Raw genomic sequence first — 18,056 nt, forward strand, 5'->3', positions numbered from 1 at the left:
TAACCATGTGTATGTGACAAATAAAATTTGATTTGATTTGATTTTTAGTATGCAAGTATAAACACCATGGGACCACATAGTCGCCATTCCACTCAGGAAGGAGACGCGTTCTGTCTCCTAGAGATGAACACACTTTGGTGCGAAAAGTGCAAATCACTTCCAGAACAACAGCAAAGGACCTTGTGAAGATGCTGGAGGAAACAGGTACAAAAGTGTCTATATCCACAGTAAAACGAGTGCTATATCAACATAACCTGAAAAGCTGCTCAGCAAAGAAGAAGCCACTGCTCCAAAACTGCCATAAAAAAGCCAGACTACGGTTTGCAACTGCACATGGGGACAAAGATCGTACTTCTTGGAGAAATGTCCTCTGGTCTGATGAAACAAAAATAGAACTGTTTGGCCATCATGACCATCGTTATGTTAGGAGGAAAAAGGGGGAGAATTGCAAGCCGAAGAACACCATCCCAACCATGAAGCACAGGGGATGGCAGCATCATGTTGTGGGGTGCTTTGCTGCAGGAGGGACTGGTGCACTTCACAAAATAGATGGCATCATGAGGATGGAAAATTATGTGGATATATTGAACCAACATCTCAAGACATCAGTCAGGAAGTTCAAGCTTGGTCGCAAATGGGTCTTCCAAACTAACAATGACCCCAAGCATACTTCCATGCTTGGGGACAACAAAGTCAAGGTTTTGGAGTGGCCATCACAACGCCCTGACCTCTATCCCATAGAAAATTTGAGGGCAGAACTGAAAAAGCATGTGCGAGCAAGGAGGCCGACAAACCTGACTCAGTTACACCAGCTCTGTCAGGAGGAATGGGCCAAAATTCACCCACCTTATTGTGGGAAGCTTGTGGAAGGCTACCCGAAAAGTTTGACCCAAGTTAAACAATTTAAAGGCAATGATACCAAATACTAATTGAGTGTATGTACAGTGCCTTGCCGCAAAGTGCTAGTGCTAGTGCCTTGTCGCAAAGTTCAAGGGGCCGAATACTTTCGCAAGGCACTGTAATTTGAACACAACCAGTCATGATGCTTTTATTTGATTGTCAAACCAATCACTACTACCAGTGCGTGTTCCCCGACTCCAAAATAATCAAAATAGTGCAGTGGATGTGAGCAGTATGATGAATGGACATGTTTACAAAACACCAAAAAGGATGTCAAATGACGTTAGGGGATTGCCATTGCCTACATTAACTAATGCGTCTTGCTGACAATTTTTTTTTTTTTTTTTTTTGCATCCTAAAAAGTCAAGACACCTGCAATAGGTCTGAAACTTTGACTGAAAAAACGTGATGGTCACCCTAACACGTACAGTCAATTTACTAGACTAGGCTACAAGGTATCAGTCAAGCATGATGAGAAGTTTGATGATATGTGCTCTAGGCCACCACGCAAAGACATTACTCATTATTTTTCCCTGGTTGCCACAGACATGCTCAGGAAAGTGATATCACAACTTAAGCCTTCTCCCTGCTATCTCGATCCTATCCCCACCACATTCTTCAAAACAGTTTTTTATTGCATTTCTGAAGAAGTGCAAGCCATTGTTTATCACACCCTGCACTCCACTGCTCTAAAAACTGCTATGTGGAAACCCCTTCTGAGGAAAAGTAATCTAGATTATTCAGCTCTTAGCAACTATCAACCAATGTCCAACCTTCCATTCTGAAGCAAAAGCAGACGATACACAACTTTACATTTCTATGTCACCAGAGGATTATTGGTCCACGGATAAATTATTAGACTGTATTAGTGATTTAAATACATGAATGGCTCACAACTTCTTCCAGCTAAATTAAGACAAGACTGGGGTACTTACAGAGCGAGAATCTGGCCGCACATTTTAATTCACGGGCAATAAAGATAAAACACCAGGTAAAAAAAACGAGGTGTTATTTTAGATTCTGAACTGAATTTCAAATCACATAATAGGAATGTGACCAAAATACATTTTTACCATCTAAGAAACATTGTCAAGGTGAGGCCATTTCTCTCTCAGGCTGATACAGAGAGACTCATCCATGCTTTTATTACAAGCAGGCTTGACTACTGTAATGCTCTCCTGTCTGGTCTACGCAAGAAAGCCATTGGTCAACTACAAAACATACAGAATGCTGCAGCGTGGGTACTGACCAAGACCAGACGGAGAGCACACATTACACCGGTTTAAAGGTTTCTGCACTGGCTGGCTGTGAGCTTTAGAATACATTTTAAGATTCTTCTATTGGTTTTTAAACCAATCCACAATTGTGCACCCCAATACATTTCAGACATGCTTTTGAGTTATGTACCCAGTAGGTCCCTCAGGTCCTCTGGTACTGGCCTTTAACTATCCCAAAGTCTAGGATCAAGAGGCATGGAGAGGCAGCCTTTTAACTATTCCAAAGTCTAGGACCAAGAGGCATGGAGAGGGAGCCTTTTAACTATCCCAAAGTCTAGGACCAAGAGACATGGAGGCAGCCTTTAGTTATTATGCCCCCAGTCCAGTGGCGGAATTAGGTATAGGCGACATGGGCATCTTTTCGGGGGCGGCACGGGGCTCCTGCACCCAAAAATTTGGAATGGTGACATTTGCGCAAACGGTTGCGCAAACGGTTTTCTATTGCTCATTTGCACATTACGTCAATGATATCATGTCACCGTGTGGGACTGTGGGTCAATTAACCTTGTCGGAGTGGGCGCCCTGATTCTAGTTTGTGAGCTAGGCAGTCTACTGCCTGGGAAGGTCTCCCACTCAGAAGTACGAGATGGGGAGAGGGGCGGGGGTACAACCTACTGGTCTCCCCACTGGAAGCCTGAGGTAGGGGGAGTGGGGGAATCTATCAAATAGCGGACCTCTAACTTTATACAGTACAGAAGCACTTAGTAAAATCAGTCACACTACGAAATGCTACCAAAAAAAAACACAATTCGTTCATTATACTGAGAATATACAGTTACCCAGACCTATTGTCTGGCGGCCCCCCCCCTAAAGTGGGGGATCGCCCAGGAGCCATACAAGGCTGCTGGGGCAGTGAACCTGCCAGAGAACCTGAGTGGGGCAAAAACTGTGGACACTATTAAAATAGATATGAAAACAAATCTTTTTAGCTTAGCTTTTTTTTCCTCAGTGTGTTTTTTAGTAGTTCAGTTTGTGTCCTTCTTTCGTTTTTACAGTGCATTGCAAAAGTTTTCACCCCATTTGGCATTTTTCCTATTTTGTTGCATTACAACCTGTAATTTAAATAGATTTTTATTTGGATTTCATGTAATGGACATACACAAAATAGTCCAAATTGGTTAAGTGAAATGAAAAAAAATACTTGTTCAAGGAATTCTAAAAAAATTCAAATGGAAAAGTGGTTTGTGAATATGTATTCATTCCTTCGCTATAAAGGCCCTAAATAAGATCTGGTGCAACCAATTACCTTCAAAAGTCACATAATAGCTAAATAAAGTCCACCTGTGTGCAATCTAAGTGTCACATTATCTGTCACATGATCTCAGTATATATACACCTGTTCTGAAAGACCCCAGAGTCTGCAACACCACTAAGCAAGGAGCACCATGAAGAACAAGGAGCTCTCCAAACAGGTCAGGGACAAAGTTGTGGAGACGTACAGATTTGGGTTATAACAAAATATCAGAAACTTTGAACATCCCAAGGAGCACCATTAAATCCATTATTTAAAAAATGAAAGAATATGGCACCACAACAAACCTGCTAAGAGAGGGCACCCACCAAAACTCATGGACTAGGCAAGGAGGGCATTAATCAGAGAGGCAACAAAGAGACCAAAGATAACCCTGAAGGAGCTGCAAAGCTCCACAGCGGAGATTGGAGTATCTGTCCATAGGACCACTGTAAGCCGTACACTCCACAGACCTGGGCTTTACAGAGGAGTGGCCAGAAAAAAAGAAAGAAATAACACAAACACGTTTGGTGTTCGCCAAAAGTTATGTGGGAGACTCCCCAAACATATGGAAGAAGGTACTCTGGTTAGATGAGACTAAAATATAACTTTTTGGCCATCAAGGAAAACGTTATGTCTGGAGCAAACCCAACATCACCCCGAGATAACCATCCCCACAGTGAAGCATGGTGGTGGCAGCATCATGCTGTGGGTATGTTTTTCATTGGCAGGGACTGGGAAACTGGTTAGAATTGAAGGAATGATGGATGGCGCTAAATACAGGGAAATTCTTGACGGAACCTGTTTCAGTCTTCAAGAGATTTGAGACTGGGACGGAGGTTCACCTTCCAGCAGGACAATGACCCTAAGCATACTGCTAAAGCAACACTCGAGTGGTTGAAGGGGAAACATTTAAATGTCTTGGAATGGCCTAGTCAAAGCCCAGACCTCAATCCAATTGAGAATCTGTGGTATGACTGAAAGATTGCCAGCAGAATCCATCCAACTTGAAGGAGCTGGAGCAGTTTTGCCTTGAAGAATGGGCAAAAATCCCAGTGGCTAGATGTGCCAAGCTTATAGAGACATACCCCAAGAGACTTCAGCTGTAATTGCTGCAAAAGGTGGTTCTACAAAGTATTGACTTTGAGGGGGGGGGGGGGGAATAGTTATGCACGCTCAAGTTTTCCATTTAAAAAAAAAAACTTCTTGTTTGTTTCACAATACAAAATATTTTGCATCTTCAAAGTGGTAGGCATGTTGTGTAAATCAAATGATACAAACTCCCCAAAAATATATTTCAATTCCAGGTTGTTAGGCAACAAAATAGGAAAACTGCCAAGGGGTTGAATACTTTCGCAAGCCATTGTATTTTGTTTGTTGTGTACTAAATATGGCAGCTTTATTTGAATCATTTTTTAATAGTTTTCTCATGTAAAGCACATTGCGTTGCATTCAATGTCTGAAATATGCTGTATAAATAAAGCCTGATTTGATTTGATAACAATAGCCAGTGATGCAGTGGTAAAAAAAATAGGTGGCTAAACTTTGATTGCCAGTCGCAGTGAAAAAAGTAACACTCCCTATACTTTTAATGCATTTTTCTGGAAAAGGTTGGTAAACTACGTTTAGTTGAGTTTACCCTGCCCTAGGCCTACAACACCGCAGGTAGCCTGCCCTCTACGCCGAGGCAATTTTATACACATGAACACACACAGAACAGATAGCCTACCTTCAATATAATACACAAGTTGAATCAAAACATGTTTTACACCCTAGTTCATGAGTTGTCCATCATTCATGAGTTGTCCATAATTCATGAGTTGTCCATAATTCATGAGTTGTCCATAATTCATGAGTTGTCCATAGTTCATGAGTTGTCCATAGTTCATGAGTTGTCCATAGTTCATGAGTTGTCCATAATTCACGAGTTGTCCATAATTCATGAGTTGAATGATTCACAGATTATGTGACATAAAACACCACCTTTCTTTCTTTACATTAGTTACATGTATGACTGTTCTTTGAATTAGAACATTGAACTTAAACCCTGTACGATTCATGGATGTTGGAGATCTCGGAAAATGCACTGTAGCCTAAGTGTAAATATGCCTAGATAACATTTCATTATGTTCCACTGTGAAAACAGTTCTCATGGGCACACAAATCCAAAATAATGTAGGCCTGTCGGATGCTTCTAACATAAATAGTTAACTTTAGGCCTACTGTCATTCATTTAGGATGGATTAGATTGTCTAGTGAGATTGTGGACCATCATCAGCTGATCCAGGAAAGAAAACAAATACTGCTAGAAAATAATCAATCGCTCTAAACAGCTGACTGACAAAAGCAAACAATGATACATCAGATAAACGTACAGATAAATCTAATGCATTGGAATAAGTCAAGGCTATTTTTATCAAGGGCACATGGCAAACAAATGGTGAAAATGAACTAGTACAATGTACTCAGCCCAGCTGTGGCTAAATTTAGCACTACTGAGTGGACAGCACAGTGAACAGGGAGACGATTTGTGCAATCACATATAAATAAATGGTTGAAACCATGACAGAGAGGTTGGGGTGTTCCTTTCAAGCATTTATTTTCATATTTCCCACTGCATTTTAAACAAATGGCTGAATAATTAAGTTAGTATGTTTTAGAGACCCCTTCAAAGTTGTACTTTTGTTGCATTTAGGGGAGCTAATGTCTCATTCAGGGGAGCTGAGCCCCCCCCCCCCCCCCCCCCCCCGGCTCTCCCATAATTCGCAGTGAAAAAAGTAACACTCCCTATACTTTTAATGCATTTTTCTGCAGATACCATAGACTTCCAGTCAACGCAAGTTAGCATTGGCTCGTGAAACAATCTGACCTATCTTCCTTCATACTGGACACAGAGACATAAAAATGGTACCCACAAGTTCTTCTGACTCTGCCAAAATCTTGAAGTATCTCTATAAAGAGACAGAGAGAGACAGTAGAACTAAGGGCCACACACACACACTCACTGGAGCAGCAGAGGCCCTGCTTGCGAACTCCCAGCAGCATGGTGTGGCAGTAGTTACAGTAGGCTGGCTTGTTGAAGTGCTTCAGTTTCCACACATGCTGACCATCTTCCTGAACATTCTACAGAGAGAGAAAGAGAGAGAAAGAGAAAGATATCAATCTTTCTGAATTGATTTTGTGGAACTGACACTCTAAACGCACGCAGACACATACTTTATCTCTCTTCCCACAGGGATCATATACACTTACTAAAATGTATGCACTCATGTATGCACTTTGGATAAAAGCATCTGCTATACGGCATCCGTTCTCAAATAATATCACACACACACACACATGCACCCTCACCGTCTCCATGCCCAGCAGGACCAGCAGAGGGATGGTGGTGAGGCCTCCTCTGATCCACTCCTCCAGGGTGACTGTTCCGTCCCGGTCATAGTCTATCTCTTCCATCATCTCCTTCAGGATCTAGAGCACAGGGAGACGGGGGGGACAGAGGGTGAGTGCAGCAAAGTCTTGTCAAATTATAACACTGTAATGATCCAACATTTCCTTGTCACTGTCGTTAAGCTAGCCTTTTCAGGTCGCCATAAGACGTTGGGAACAGGGGAAACAAGACACACAAGGCTGTGTGCATCCTTACCGGTCGCAGCTCTGCCGAGTCCCATTCCAGGTACTCTGCCACGTGGACCATCTGATTGATGATGCGGTCCAGTTCCTACACCCAGCAAGCGAGATAAACATTATACCACAACATCACTGTGGCTGTCTTCTTGATAACAAATGAACGCATTCACACATCCACAGACATTACTACCAAGAGACTGACAGAGATGATCACATATGTTCTCTGTTTAGAGAACAAAAAAATCCTCCACATTTTGGCATGCCCAAGAAAATCATAGGGAGTGTCCTTGAAAACAAATTAAGTCAGTCAGACCACAGTATCCTCTGATATCATCCACATCCACATCATCCTATGATGACAGAGTAATCTGATATCATCCACATCATCCTATGATGACAGTATCCTCTGATATCATCCACATCCACATAATCCTATGATGACAGAGTCCTCTGATATCATCCACATCATTCTATGATGACAGTATCCTCTGATATCATCCACATCATTCTATGATGACAGTATCCTCTGATATCATCCACATCATTCTATGATGACAGTATCCTCTGATATCATCCACATCATTCTATGATGACAGTATCCTCTGATATCATCCACATCATTCTATGATGACAGTATCCTCTGATATCATCCACATCATTCTATGATGACAGTATCCTCTGATATCATCCACATCATTCTATGATGACAGTATCCTCTGATATCATCCACATCATTCTATGATGACAGTATCCTCTGATATCATCCACATCATTCTATGATGACAGTATCCTCTGATATCATCCACATCATTCTATGATGACAGTATCCTCTGATATCATCCACATCATTCTATGATGACAGTATCCTCTGATATCATCCACATCATTCTATGATGACAGAGTCCTCTGATATCATCCACATCCACATCATTCTATGATGACAGAGTCCTCTGATATCATCCACATCATTCTATGATGACAGAGTCCTCTGATATCATCCACATCCACATCATTCTATGATGACAGTATCCTCTGATATCATCCACATCCACATCATTCTATGATGACAGTATCCTCTGATATCATCCACATCATTCTATGATGACAGTATCCTCTGATATCATCCACATCATTCTATGATGACAGTATCCTCTGATATCATCCACATCATCCTATGATGACAGTATCCTCTGATATCATCCACATCCACATCATTCTATGATGACAGTATCCTCTGATATCATCCACATCATTCTATGATGACAGTATCCTCTGATATCATCCACATCATTCTATGATGACAGTATCCTCTGATATCATCCACATCATCCTATGATGACAGTATCCTCTGATATCATCCACATCATTCTATGATGACAGTATCCTCTGATATCATCCACATAATTCTATGATGACAGTATCCTCTGATATCATCCACATCATCCTATGATGACAGTATCCTCTGATATCATCCACATCATTCTATGATGACAGAGTCCTCTGATATCATCCACATCTACATCATTCTATGATGACAGTATCCTCTGATATCATCCACATCCACATCATTCTATGATGACAGTATCCTCTGATATCATCCACATCATTCTATGATGACAGTATCCTCTGATATCATCCACATCATTCTATGATGACAGTATCCTCTGATATCATCCACATCATCCTATGATGACAGTATCCTCTGATATCATCCACATCCACATCATTCTATGATGACAGTATCCTCTGATATCATCCACATCATTCTATGATGACAGTATCCTCTGATATCATCCACATCATTCTATGATGACAGTATCCTCTGATATCATCCACATCATCCTATGATGACAGTGTCCTCTGATATCATCCACATCATTCTATGATGACAGTATCCTCTGATATCATCCACATCATCCTATGATGACAGTATCCTCTGATATCATCCACATCCACATCATTCTATGATGACAGTATCCTCTGATATCATCCACATCATTCTATGATGACAGTATCCTCTGATATCATCCACATCATTCTATGATGACAGTATCCTCTGATATCATCCACATCATCCTATGATGACAGTATCCTCTGATATCATCCACATCCACATCATTCTATGATGACAGTATCCTCTGATATCATCCACATCATTCTATGATGACAGTATCCTCTGATATCATCCACATCATTCTATGATGACAGTATCCTCTGATATCATCCACATCATCCTATGATGACAGTGTCCTCTGATATCATCCACATCATTCTATGATGACAGTATCCTCTGATATCATCCACATCATCCTATGATGACAGTATCCTCTGATATCATCCACATCCACATCATTCTATGATGACAGTATCCTCTGATATCATCCACATCATTCTATGATGACAGTATCCTCTGATATCATCCACATCATTCTATGATGACAGTATCCTCTGATATCATCCACATCATCCTATGATGACAGTATCCTCTGATATCATCCACATCATCCTATGATGACAGTATCCTCTGATATCATCCACATCATCCTATGATGACAGTATCCTCTGATATCATCCACATCATTCTATGATGACAGTATCCTCTGATATCATCATTCTATGATATCATCCACATCATCCTATGATATCATCCACATCATCCTATGATGGCAGTATCCTCTGATATCATCCACATCATCCTATGATGACAGTATCCTCTGATATCATCCACATCATCCTATGATGACAGTATCCTCTGATATCATCCACATCATCCTATGATGACAGTATCCTCTGATATCATCCACATCATCCTATGATGACAGTATCCTCTGATATCATCCACATCATCCTATGATGACAGTATCCTCTGATATCATCCACATCATCCTATGATGACAGTATCCTCTGATATCATCCACATCATCCTATGATGACAGTATCCTCTGATATCATCCACATCATCCTATGATGACAGTATCCTCTGATATCATCCACATCATCCTATGATGACAGTATCCTCTGATATCATCCACATCATTCTATGATGACAGTATCCTCTGATATCATCCACATCATCCTATGATGACAGTATCCTCTGATATCATCCTAAGAATCTCAAATATAAAATATTTTTATACTTTTTCAGTTACTACATGATTCCATGTGTTATTTCATAGTGTTGATGTCTTCACTATTATTGTACAATGTAGAAAATAGTTACAAATAAGAAAAACCCTTGAATGAGAAGGTGTGCTAAAACTTTGTATTGGTAGTGTATTTACATATCTACTTCAATTACCTCATACCCCTGCATATCGACTCGGTATACTGTTGAAGGATCTAAGAATGAAGCAGTGCAGTTCAGAGGAAATAAGGATGTATTGTAACAGGGTTGTTCTAATTGCACTGAGCTTAGCACTGCATGAGAGGAGAAGAGAGGAACTGTGAGGAGAGGAGAGGAGATGAGGAAAGCAGAGACCAGAACAGAAGAAAGGAGAGAAGAGAAGAGGAAAGGAGAGACCAGAACAGAAGAAAGGAAAGGAGAGACCAGAACAGAAGAAAGGAGAGAAGAGGAAAGGAGAGGGGAGGGGAGGGAAGGGGAGGAGAAGGGAGGAAATGAGACGGGAGGAGAGGGGAGAAAACAGAAGAAAGGAAAGAAAAGAAAAGAAAAGAGTAGATTAAAACAGTAGAAAAGAAGAGAGGAGAAGAGACGAGACGAGAGGGCCACTAACCGAGCTGTCCAGTACTCCGTTGCCATCTGTGTCGTACAGCCGGAACATGACTGGAGGGGAACGAGAAAAAAGGGACCCCATGATTCAGCTGTAATGTCTTGAAGTCCCTGTCTGTCAGCACCACTTGAATTCCCAGTCAGACCACCCCTCTGTAGAGCAGGGGAAGTATTAGAGTGTGACTCAGCACCACTCCTGTGTTGGAGCAGGGGAAGTATTTGAGCGTGACACAACACCACTCCTGTGTTGGAGCAGGGGAAGTATTAGAGCGTGACACAACACCACTCCTGTGTTGGAGCAGGGGAAGTATTAGACCGTGACGCAACACCACTCCTCTGTTGGAGCAGGGGATGTAATAGAGAGTGACACGTACTCCTGTTTTATTGGGATGTCGGAAGCAGTTAGCAATTAGCTGTGTCAAATTGTGCGGATATAGCTCCCAACGCTAAAAAAGTCTATTGGACACACCAGGGTTTAGGATGTCCATGGGCTAACGAGGACAGGTACTGAGGCTGAGTTAATCCCAAGGGGAGCCTAACTACTGACTCACTGCTCACAACCTCAACAGCACTCTGTAGGGTAGCACCATGGTGTAGCCGGAGGACAACTAGCTTCCGTCCTCCTCTGAGTAGTTTGACTTCAATACAAAACCTAGGAGGCTCATGGTTCTCACCCCCTTCCATAGACTTACACAATAATTATCACAACTTCTGGCGGACATCCTCCAATCTATCAGAGCTCTTGCAGCATGAACTGACATGTTGTCCACCCAATCAAAGGATCAGAGAATGAATCTAGTACTGAAAGCATAAACTACAGCTAGCTAGCACTGCATTGCATAAAATGTGGTGAGTAGTTGACCCAAAGAGAGAGAAAGAAAATAGAGAGACATAGAGGTTATCATTTGTTTGTACTTTCAGTTTCACATAGCTAGCAAATGCAGCTAGCTAGTTTAGCCCACCGAGACACCCTGCTCAAACAGAGGGATGCTATGTTAGCTAGCTGGCTATGACTATCCCACACAACACTGGAACTCTTCCAAGTCAAGGCAAGCTTTTGGTTTTACAAATGTATTGCCACCGGGGCCCTCTGGTGTAACTGCTTTCCTGACTGTACACTGTAATGTTACTGAATGTAGCTGGGTTTACAAAGGCGTTAGTTCTATTTGCTATGCTGACCATGACGTTACTTTAGCTAATATAGTGACAACGATGTAGGCTGTGTGTAGTGGCTTGGCTTGGAAAGTTTTTTTTTCCTGGTCACATACAGCTGATGTCCACAAGCGTAGGAAAGAGGTGAAAGGTGGATAGCGCATAACGTTGATGCGAGAAGGAATACAACGTGGCTGCTATGAAACTGTGAACTGTGTTTACACGTGATCAAGGCTGTATTCATTCTGCCGAAACGGGGATAAACGTACCTGAATTTGTCCAATAGAAACTCTCGTTTGCAACTGTTGGACTAATGATTACACCCTAGATCAGCTAGATGCAGGCAAGAGTGTGCAAGGTGGTATTGAATGTCACTATCTGTCCATGTGTCACTGTCTGTCATATCAAATTTGTCTCTCGACCTGTGCGCACCTACATTGTAAACTTTCATTCAAAGGCTAGGTTGTAGCAACCTCATGATGGGTATAGGGAAAATTATATTACCATGTAGTAGCCTAAAACTATCGCTGTTACATTTACCTGGGTGAATGTAATATGAATGACAGTCATCCAATAAACTGTAATAGAAATAAGGCCATGCTCATAAAAAATTAAAATTGTCCTCCCTCATCTGAAATGGCACTGGTGTGTGTGTGTATGTGTGTGTGTGTGCTTGTGCGTGAAAGCCCACCTGTATTTGGTGACTGAGCTGGGAAAATGATTTCCTACCTGAATTAATGAATTGACTTATCCACTCAGATTGTGGGAGGATGTCTTTCTGAGAAGTTTAGGTGACACCCTTTGACTACTCAACATGACTGACCTCTCTCAAATACCTTGGTTGTTTACACACGAGTAATTAGACGCTGTAACTCACACTCCAGCTTGTCCTCTGGTGTGCCCCTCTCCAGTAGGGACAGGTAACACACAATGTCCTTCAGAAACACCACCTGGGGGGAAGGTAATGGGGACGGGCTCCTCCTCTTCTCCCCTCTGATTCTCTCTGTGGGAGAGGAATGGAACATGGCGTATCCATGAGAGACGGTGATGTCATACAGCAATGACCACGAGCATTACTAAGCAACATGGCAAATTGTGATGTGATATGGATATGGTGATATTGATATGGTGATATTAATATGGTAATATTGATATGGTGATATTAATATGGTAATATTGATATGGTGATATTGATATTGTGATATTGATATTGTGATATTGATATTGTGATATTGATATGGTGATATTAATATGGTGATATTGATATGGTGATATTGATATTGTGATATTGATATGGTGATATTAATATGGTGATATTGATATGGTGATATTGATATTGTGAGATTGATATGGTGATATTGATATGGTGATATTGATATTGTGATATTGATATTGTGATATTGATATTGTGATATTGATATGGTGATATTAATATGGTGATATTGATATGGTGATATTGATATTGTGATATTGATATGGTGATATTAATATGGTGATATTGATATGGTGATATTGATATTGTGAGATTGATATGGTGATATTGATATGGGGATATTGATATTGTGATATTGATATTGTGAGATTGATATGGTGATATTGATATTGTGAGATTGATATGGTGATATTGTAATATTGATATGGTGATATTAATATGGTGATATTGATATGGTGATATTAATATGGTGATATTGATATTGTGAGATTGATATGGTGATATTAATATGGTGATATTGATATGGTGATATTGATATGGTGATATTGTAATATTGATATGGTGATATTAATATGGTGATATTGATATTGTGAGATTGATATGGTGATATTAATATGGTGATATTGATATGGTGATATTGATATGGTGATATTGTAATATTGATATGGTGATATTGATATGGTGATATTGATATGGTGATATTGTAATATTGATATGGTGATATTAATATTGTGATATTGATATTAATATTGTAATATTGATATGGTGATATTAATATTGTAATATTGATATGGTGATATTAATATTGTAATATTGATATGGTGATATTAATATTGTAATATTGATATGGTGATATTAATATTGTAATATTGATATGGTGATATTAATATTGTGATATTGATATTAATATGGATATTAATATGGTGATATTGATATGGTGATATTAATATTGTGATTTTGATATTGATGTGGTGATATTGATATGGTGATATTGATAAGGTGATATTAATGTGGTGATGTTGATATGGTGACATTGATATTAATATGGTGATATTGATAAGGTGATATTGATATGGTTATATTGATATGGTTATATTGATATTGTGATTTTGATATTGATGTGGTGATATTAATATGGTGATATTGACATGGTGATATTAATATTGTGATTTTGATATTGATGTGGTGATATTGATATTGATATGGTGATATTGACATGGTGATATTAATATTGTGATTTTGATATTGATGTGGTGATATTGATATGGTGATATTGATAAGGTGATATTAATGTGGTGATGTTGATATGGTGACATTGATATTAATATGGTGATATTGATAAGGTGATATTGATATGGTTATATTGATATGGTTATATTGATATCAATATGTTGATATTGATATTGATATGGTGATATGATGTGATAGCCACATGTAAAACAAATTAAATGAATCTCATCCCTGTGTAAAGCCGGTAAAGCTGATGTAGCTCTCAGTACACATGCCCTACATATCCCCACTGGCGGTGATTGGGAGTCCCATAGGGCGGAGCACAATTGGCCCAGCGTCGTCCGGGTTTGGCCGGTGTAGGCCGTCATTGTAAATAAGAATTAGTTCTTAACTGACTTGCCTAGTTAAATAAAGATTAAATTAAATAAATATTTTAAAAAATTAAAAATAAATTGCTTGCCACAGCTCAGACATTATAGCCACACTTTATGAAACTGCTGAAATGCCTTGCTGTGAGTTAAAATCAGTAGAATTTGTAGAGGGAGTTATTTGCTGAGGCATTAGTAATGTCCCAGGCATGACAGTGCAGTAACATTGCGAAAGTATTCGGCCCCCTTGAACTTTGCGACCTTTTGCCACATTTCAGGCTTCAAACATAAAGATATAAAACTGTATTTTTTTGTGAAGAATCAACAACAAGTGGGACACAATCATGAAGTGGAACGACATTTATTGGATATTTCAAACTTTTTTAACAAATCAAAAACTGAAAAATTGGGTGTGCAAAATTATTCAGCCCCTTTACTTTCAGTGCAGCAAACTCTCTCCAGAAGTTCAGTGAGGATCTCTGAATGATCCAATGTTGACCTAAATGACTAATGATGATAAATACAATCCACCTGTGTGTAATCAAGTCTCCGTATAAATGCACCTGCACTGTGATAGTCTCAGAGGTCCGTTAAAAGCGCAGAGAGCATCATGAAGAACAAGGAACACACCAGGCAGGTCCAAGATACTGTTGTGAAGAAGTTTAAAGCCGGATTTGGATACAAAAAGATTTCCCAAGCTTTAAACTTCCCAAGGAGCACTGTGCAAGTGATAATATTGAAATGGAAGGAGTATCAGACCACTGCAAATCTACCAAGACCTGGCCGTCCCTCTAAACTTTCAGCTCATACCAGGAGAAGACTGATCAGAGATGCAGCCAAGAGGCCCATGATCACTCTGGATGAACTGCAGATATCTACAGCTGAGGTGGGAGACTCTGTCCATAGGACAACAATCAGTTGTATATTGCACAAATCTGGCCTTTATGGAAGAGTGGCAAGAAGAAAGCCATTTCTTAAAGATATCCATAAAAAGTGCTGTTTAAAGTTTGCCACAAGCCACCTGGGAGACACACCAAACATGTGGAAGAAGGTGCTCTGGTCAGATGAAACCAAAATTGAACTTTTTGGCAACAATGCAAAACGTTATGTTTGGCGTAAAAGCAACACAGCTGAACACACCATCCCCACTGTCAAACATGGTGGTGGCAGCATCATGGTTTGGGCCTGCTTTTCTTCAGCAGGGACAGGGAAGATGGTTAAAATTGATGGGAAGATGGATGGAGCCAAATACAGGACCATTCTGTAAGAAAACCTGATGGAGTCTGCAAAAGACCTGAGACTGGGACGGAGATTTGTATTCCAACAAGACAATGATCCAAAACATAAAGCAAAATCTACAATGGAATGGTTCAAAAATAAACATATCCAGGTGTTAGAATGGCCAAGTCAAAGTCCAGACCTGAATCCAATCGAGAATCTGTGGAAAGAACTGAAAACTGCTGTTCACAAATGCTCTCCATCCAACCTCACTGAGCTCGAGCTGTTTTGCAAGGAGGAATGGGAAAAAATGTCAGTCTCTCGATGTGCAAAACTGATAGAGACATACCCCAAGCGACTTACAGCTGTAATCGCAGCAAAAGGTGGCGCTACAAAGTATTAACTTAAGGGTGCTGAATAATTTTGCACGCCCAATTTTTCAGTGTTTGATTTGTTAAAAAAGTTTGAAATATCCAATAAATGGCGTTCCACTTCATGATTGTGTCCCACTTGTTGTTGATTCTTCACAAAAAAATACAGTTTTATATCTTTATGTTTGAAGCCTGAAATGTGGCAAAAGGTCGCAAAGTTCAAGGGGGCCGAATACTTTCACAATGCACTGTATCATTGGAATCCATAGTCTAATACCGCGGTCTTGTATGGCGGTATAATACGGCAGTCTAATACAGCAGTCTAACACAGCCTGCGTCACAACTTTTCCAGTAAAACAGTATAAGTTCCTACAGCACCTGAACAAGGTGTTTACCTGGGGAGAGCCGAGGGGAGGCTGGGGACTTGGCTGGGGTGGGGGTCAGGGTGTTACTACTGCTGCATGTGGAGGGTTTGACCTGGGTGCAGGCAGGTGAGCGGTAGGACCCCCCAGGCGCGTGGGGCCCCATCCCAGAGCGCTGTGAGGAGGAACGGGAGGAGCAGGGAGAGATGGATATGGCACCTGAACATGAGGCCATCATAGTGGAAGGTTCCGGCGTGGGTCGACCCATGGCTATCAGGATGCTCTTTCCATTCATTCCTAGAAGACAGAGAGAGAAAAGAGGAATTCAGGAAAGACAAAACAGAATAGGGAGGCGTCCCCAGTGGTGCAGCACTCTAAGACACTGCATCGCAGTGCTAGATGCGTAACTACAGACCCGACTTGTGCCACAACCGACCGTGGCCGGGAGTCCCATAGGACGGTGCACAATTGGCCCAGTGTCGTCCGGGTTAGGGGAGGATTTGGCAGGGGGGCCTTTACTTGTCTGAAAGTACTCAGATCCCTTGTCTTTTTCCACATTTTGTTACGTGAAAGCCGTATTCTGCAATCATTTAATATTTAGTTTTCCTCAGCAATACCCCATCATGATGAAGCAAAAACAGCTTTTTATAAAAATGTTCAAATTGATACAAAATTAAAAACATAAATATTACATTCACATAAGTATTCAGACCCTTTATTCTGTACTTTGTTGAAGCACCTTTGGCAGCTATTACAGCCTCGAGTCTTCTTGGATATGACGCTACAAGCTTGACACACTTGTATTTGGGTAGTTTCTCCCATTCTACTCTGCAGATCCTCTCAAACTCTGTCAGGTTGGCTGGGGAGCGTCAATGCACAGCTATTTTCAGGTCTCTCCAGAGATGTTCGATCTGGTTCAAGTCCGGGCTCTGGCTGGGCCACTCAAGGACATTCAGAGACTTGTCCCGAAGCCACTTTTGCCTTGTCTTGGCTGTGTGCTTAGGGTCGTTGTCCTGTTGGAAGGTGAACCTTTGCCTCAGTCTGTGGTCCTGAGCACTCTGGAGCAGGTTTTCATCAAGGATCTCTCTGTACTTTGCTCCATTCATCTTTCCCTCGATCCTGACTAGTCTCCCAGTCCCTGCCACTGAAGAACATCCCCACAGCATGATGCTGCCACCACCATGTTTCACCGTAGGGATGGTGCCAGGTTTCCTCAAGACGTGACGCTTGGCATTCAGGCCAAAGTTCAATCTGAGTTTCATCAGACCAGAGAATCTTGTTTCTCATAGTCTGAGAGTCCTTAAGGTGCCTTTTTGGCAAACTCCAAGTGGGATGTCATGTGCCTTTTACTGAGGAGTGGCTTCCGTCTGGCCGTTC

General features: G+C 40.9%; 1 protein-coding gene across 2 annotated transcripts in view; it reads right to left on the reverse strand.

Annotated features, from left to right (window-relative positions):
• LOC110502101 (diacylglycerol kinase beta) overlaps positions 1-18,056 on the reverse strand; it is a 147,053-nt gene that overhangs the window by 75,759 nt on the left and 53,238 nt on the right. For both annotated transcript variants that reach the window (XM_036959240.1, XM_036959239.1), the window contains 6 exons: positions 16,713-16,976; positions 12,795-12,920; positions 10,770-10,819; positions 7,055-7,129; positions 6,760-6,879; positions 6,414-6,531 (listed from right to left, as the gene is read on the reverse strand). In XM_036959240.1, coding sequence (XP_036815135.1) covers positions 6,414-6,531; positions 6,760-6,879; positions 7,055-7,129; positions 10,770-10,819; positions 12,795-12,920; positions 16,713-16,976 — 753 coding nt within the window. The remainder of the gene's footprint in view (positions 1-6,413; positions 6,532-6,759; positions 6,880-7,054; positions 7,130-10,769; positions 10,820-12,794; positions 12,921-16,712; positions 16,977-18,056) is intronic.

The sequence above is a fragment of the Oncorhynchus mykiss genome, chromosome 22 (genome assembly GCF_013265735.2).
Source record: "Oncorhynchus mykiss isolate Arlee chromosome 22, USDA_OmykA_1.1, whole genome shotgun sequence".
In the NCBI taxonomy this organism is placed as follows: domain Eukaryota; kingdom Metazoa; phylum Chordata; class Actinopteri; order Salmoniformes; family Salmonidae; genus Oncorhynchus; species Oncorhynchus mykiss.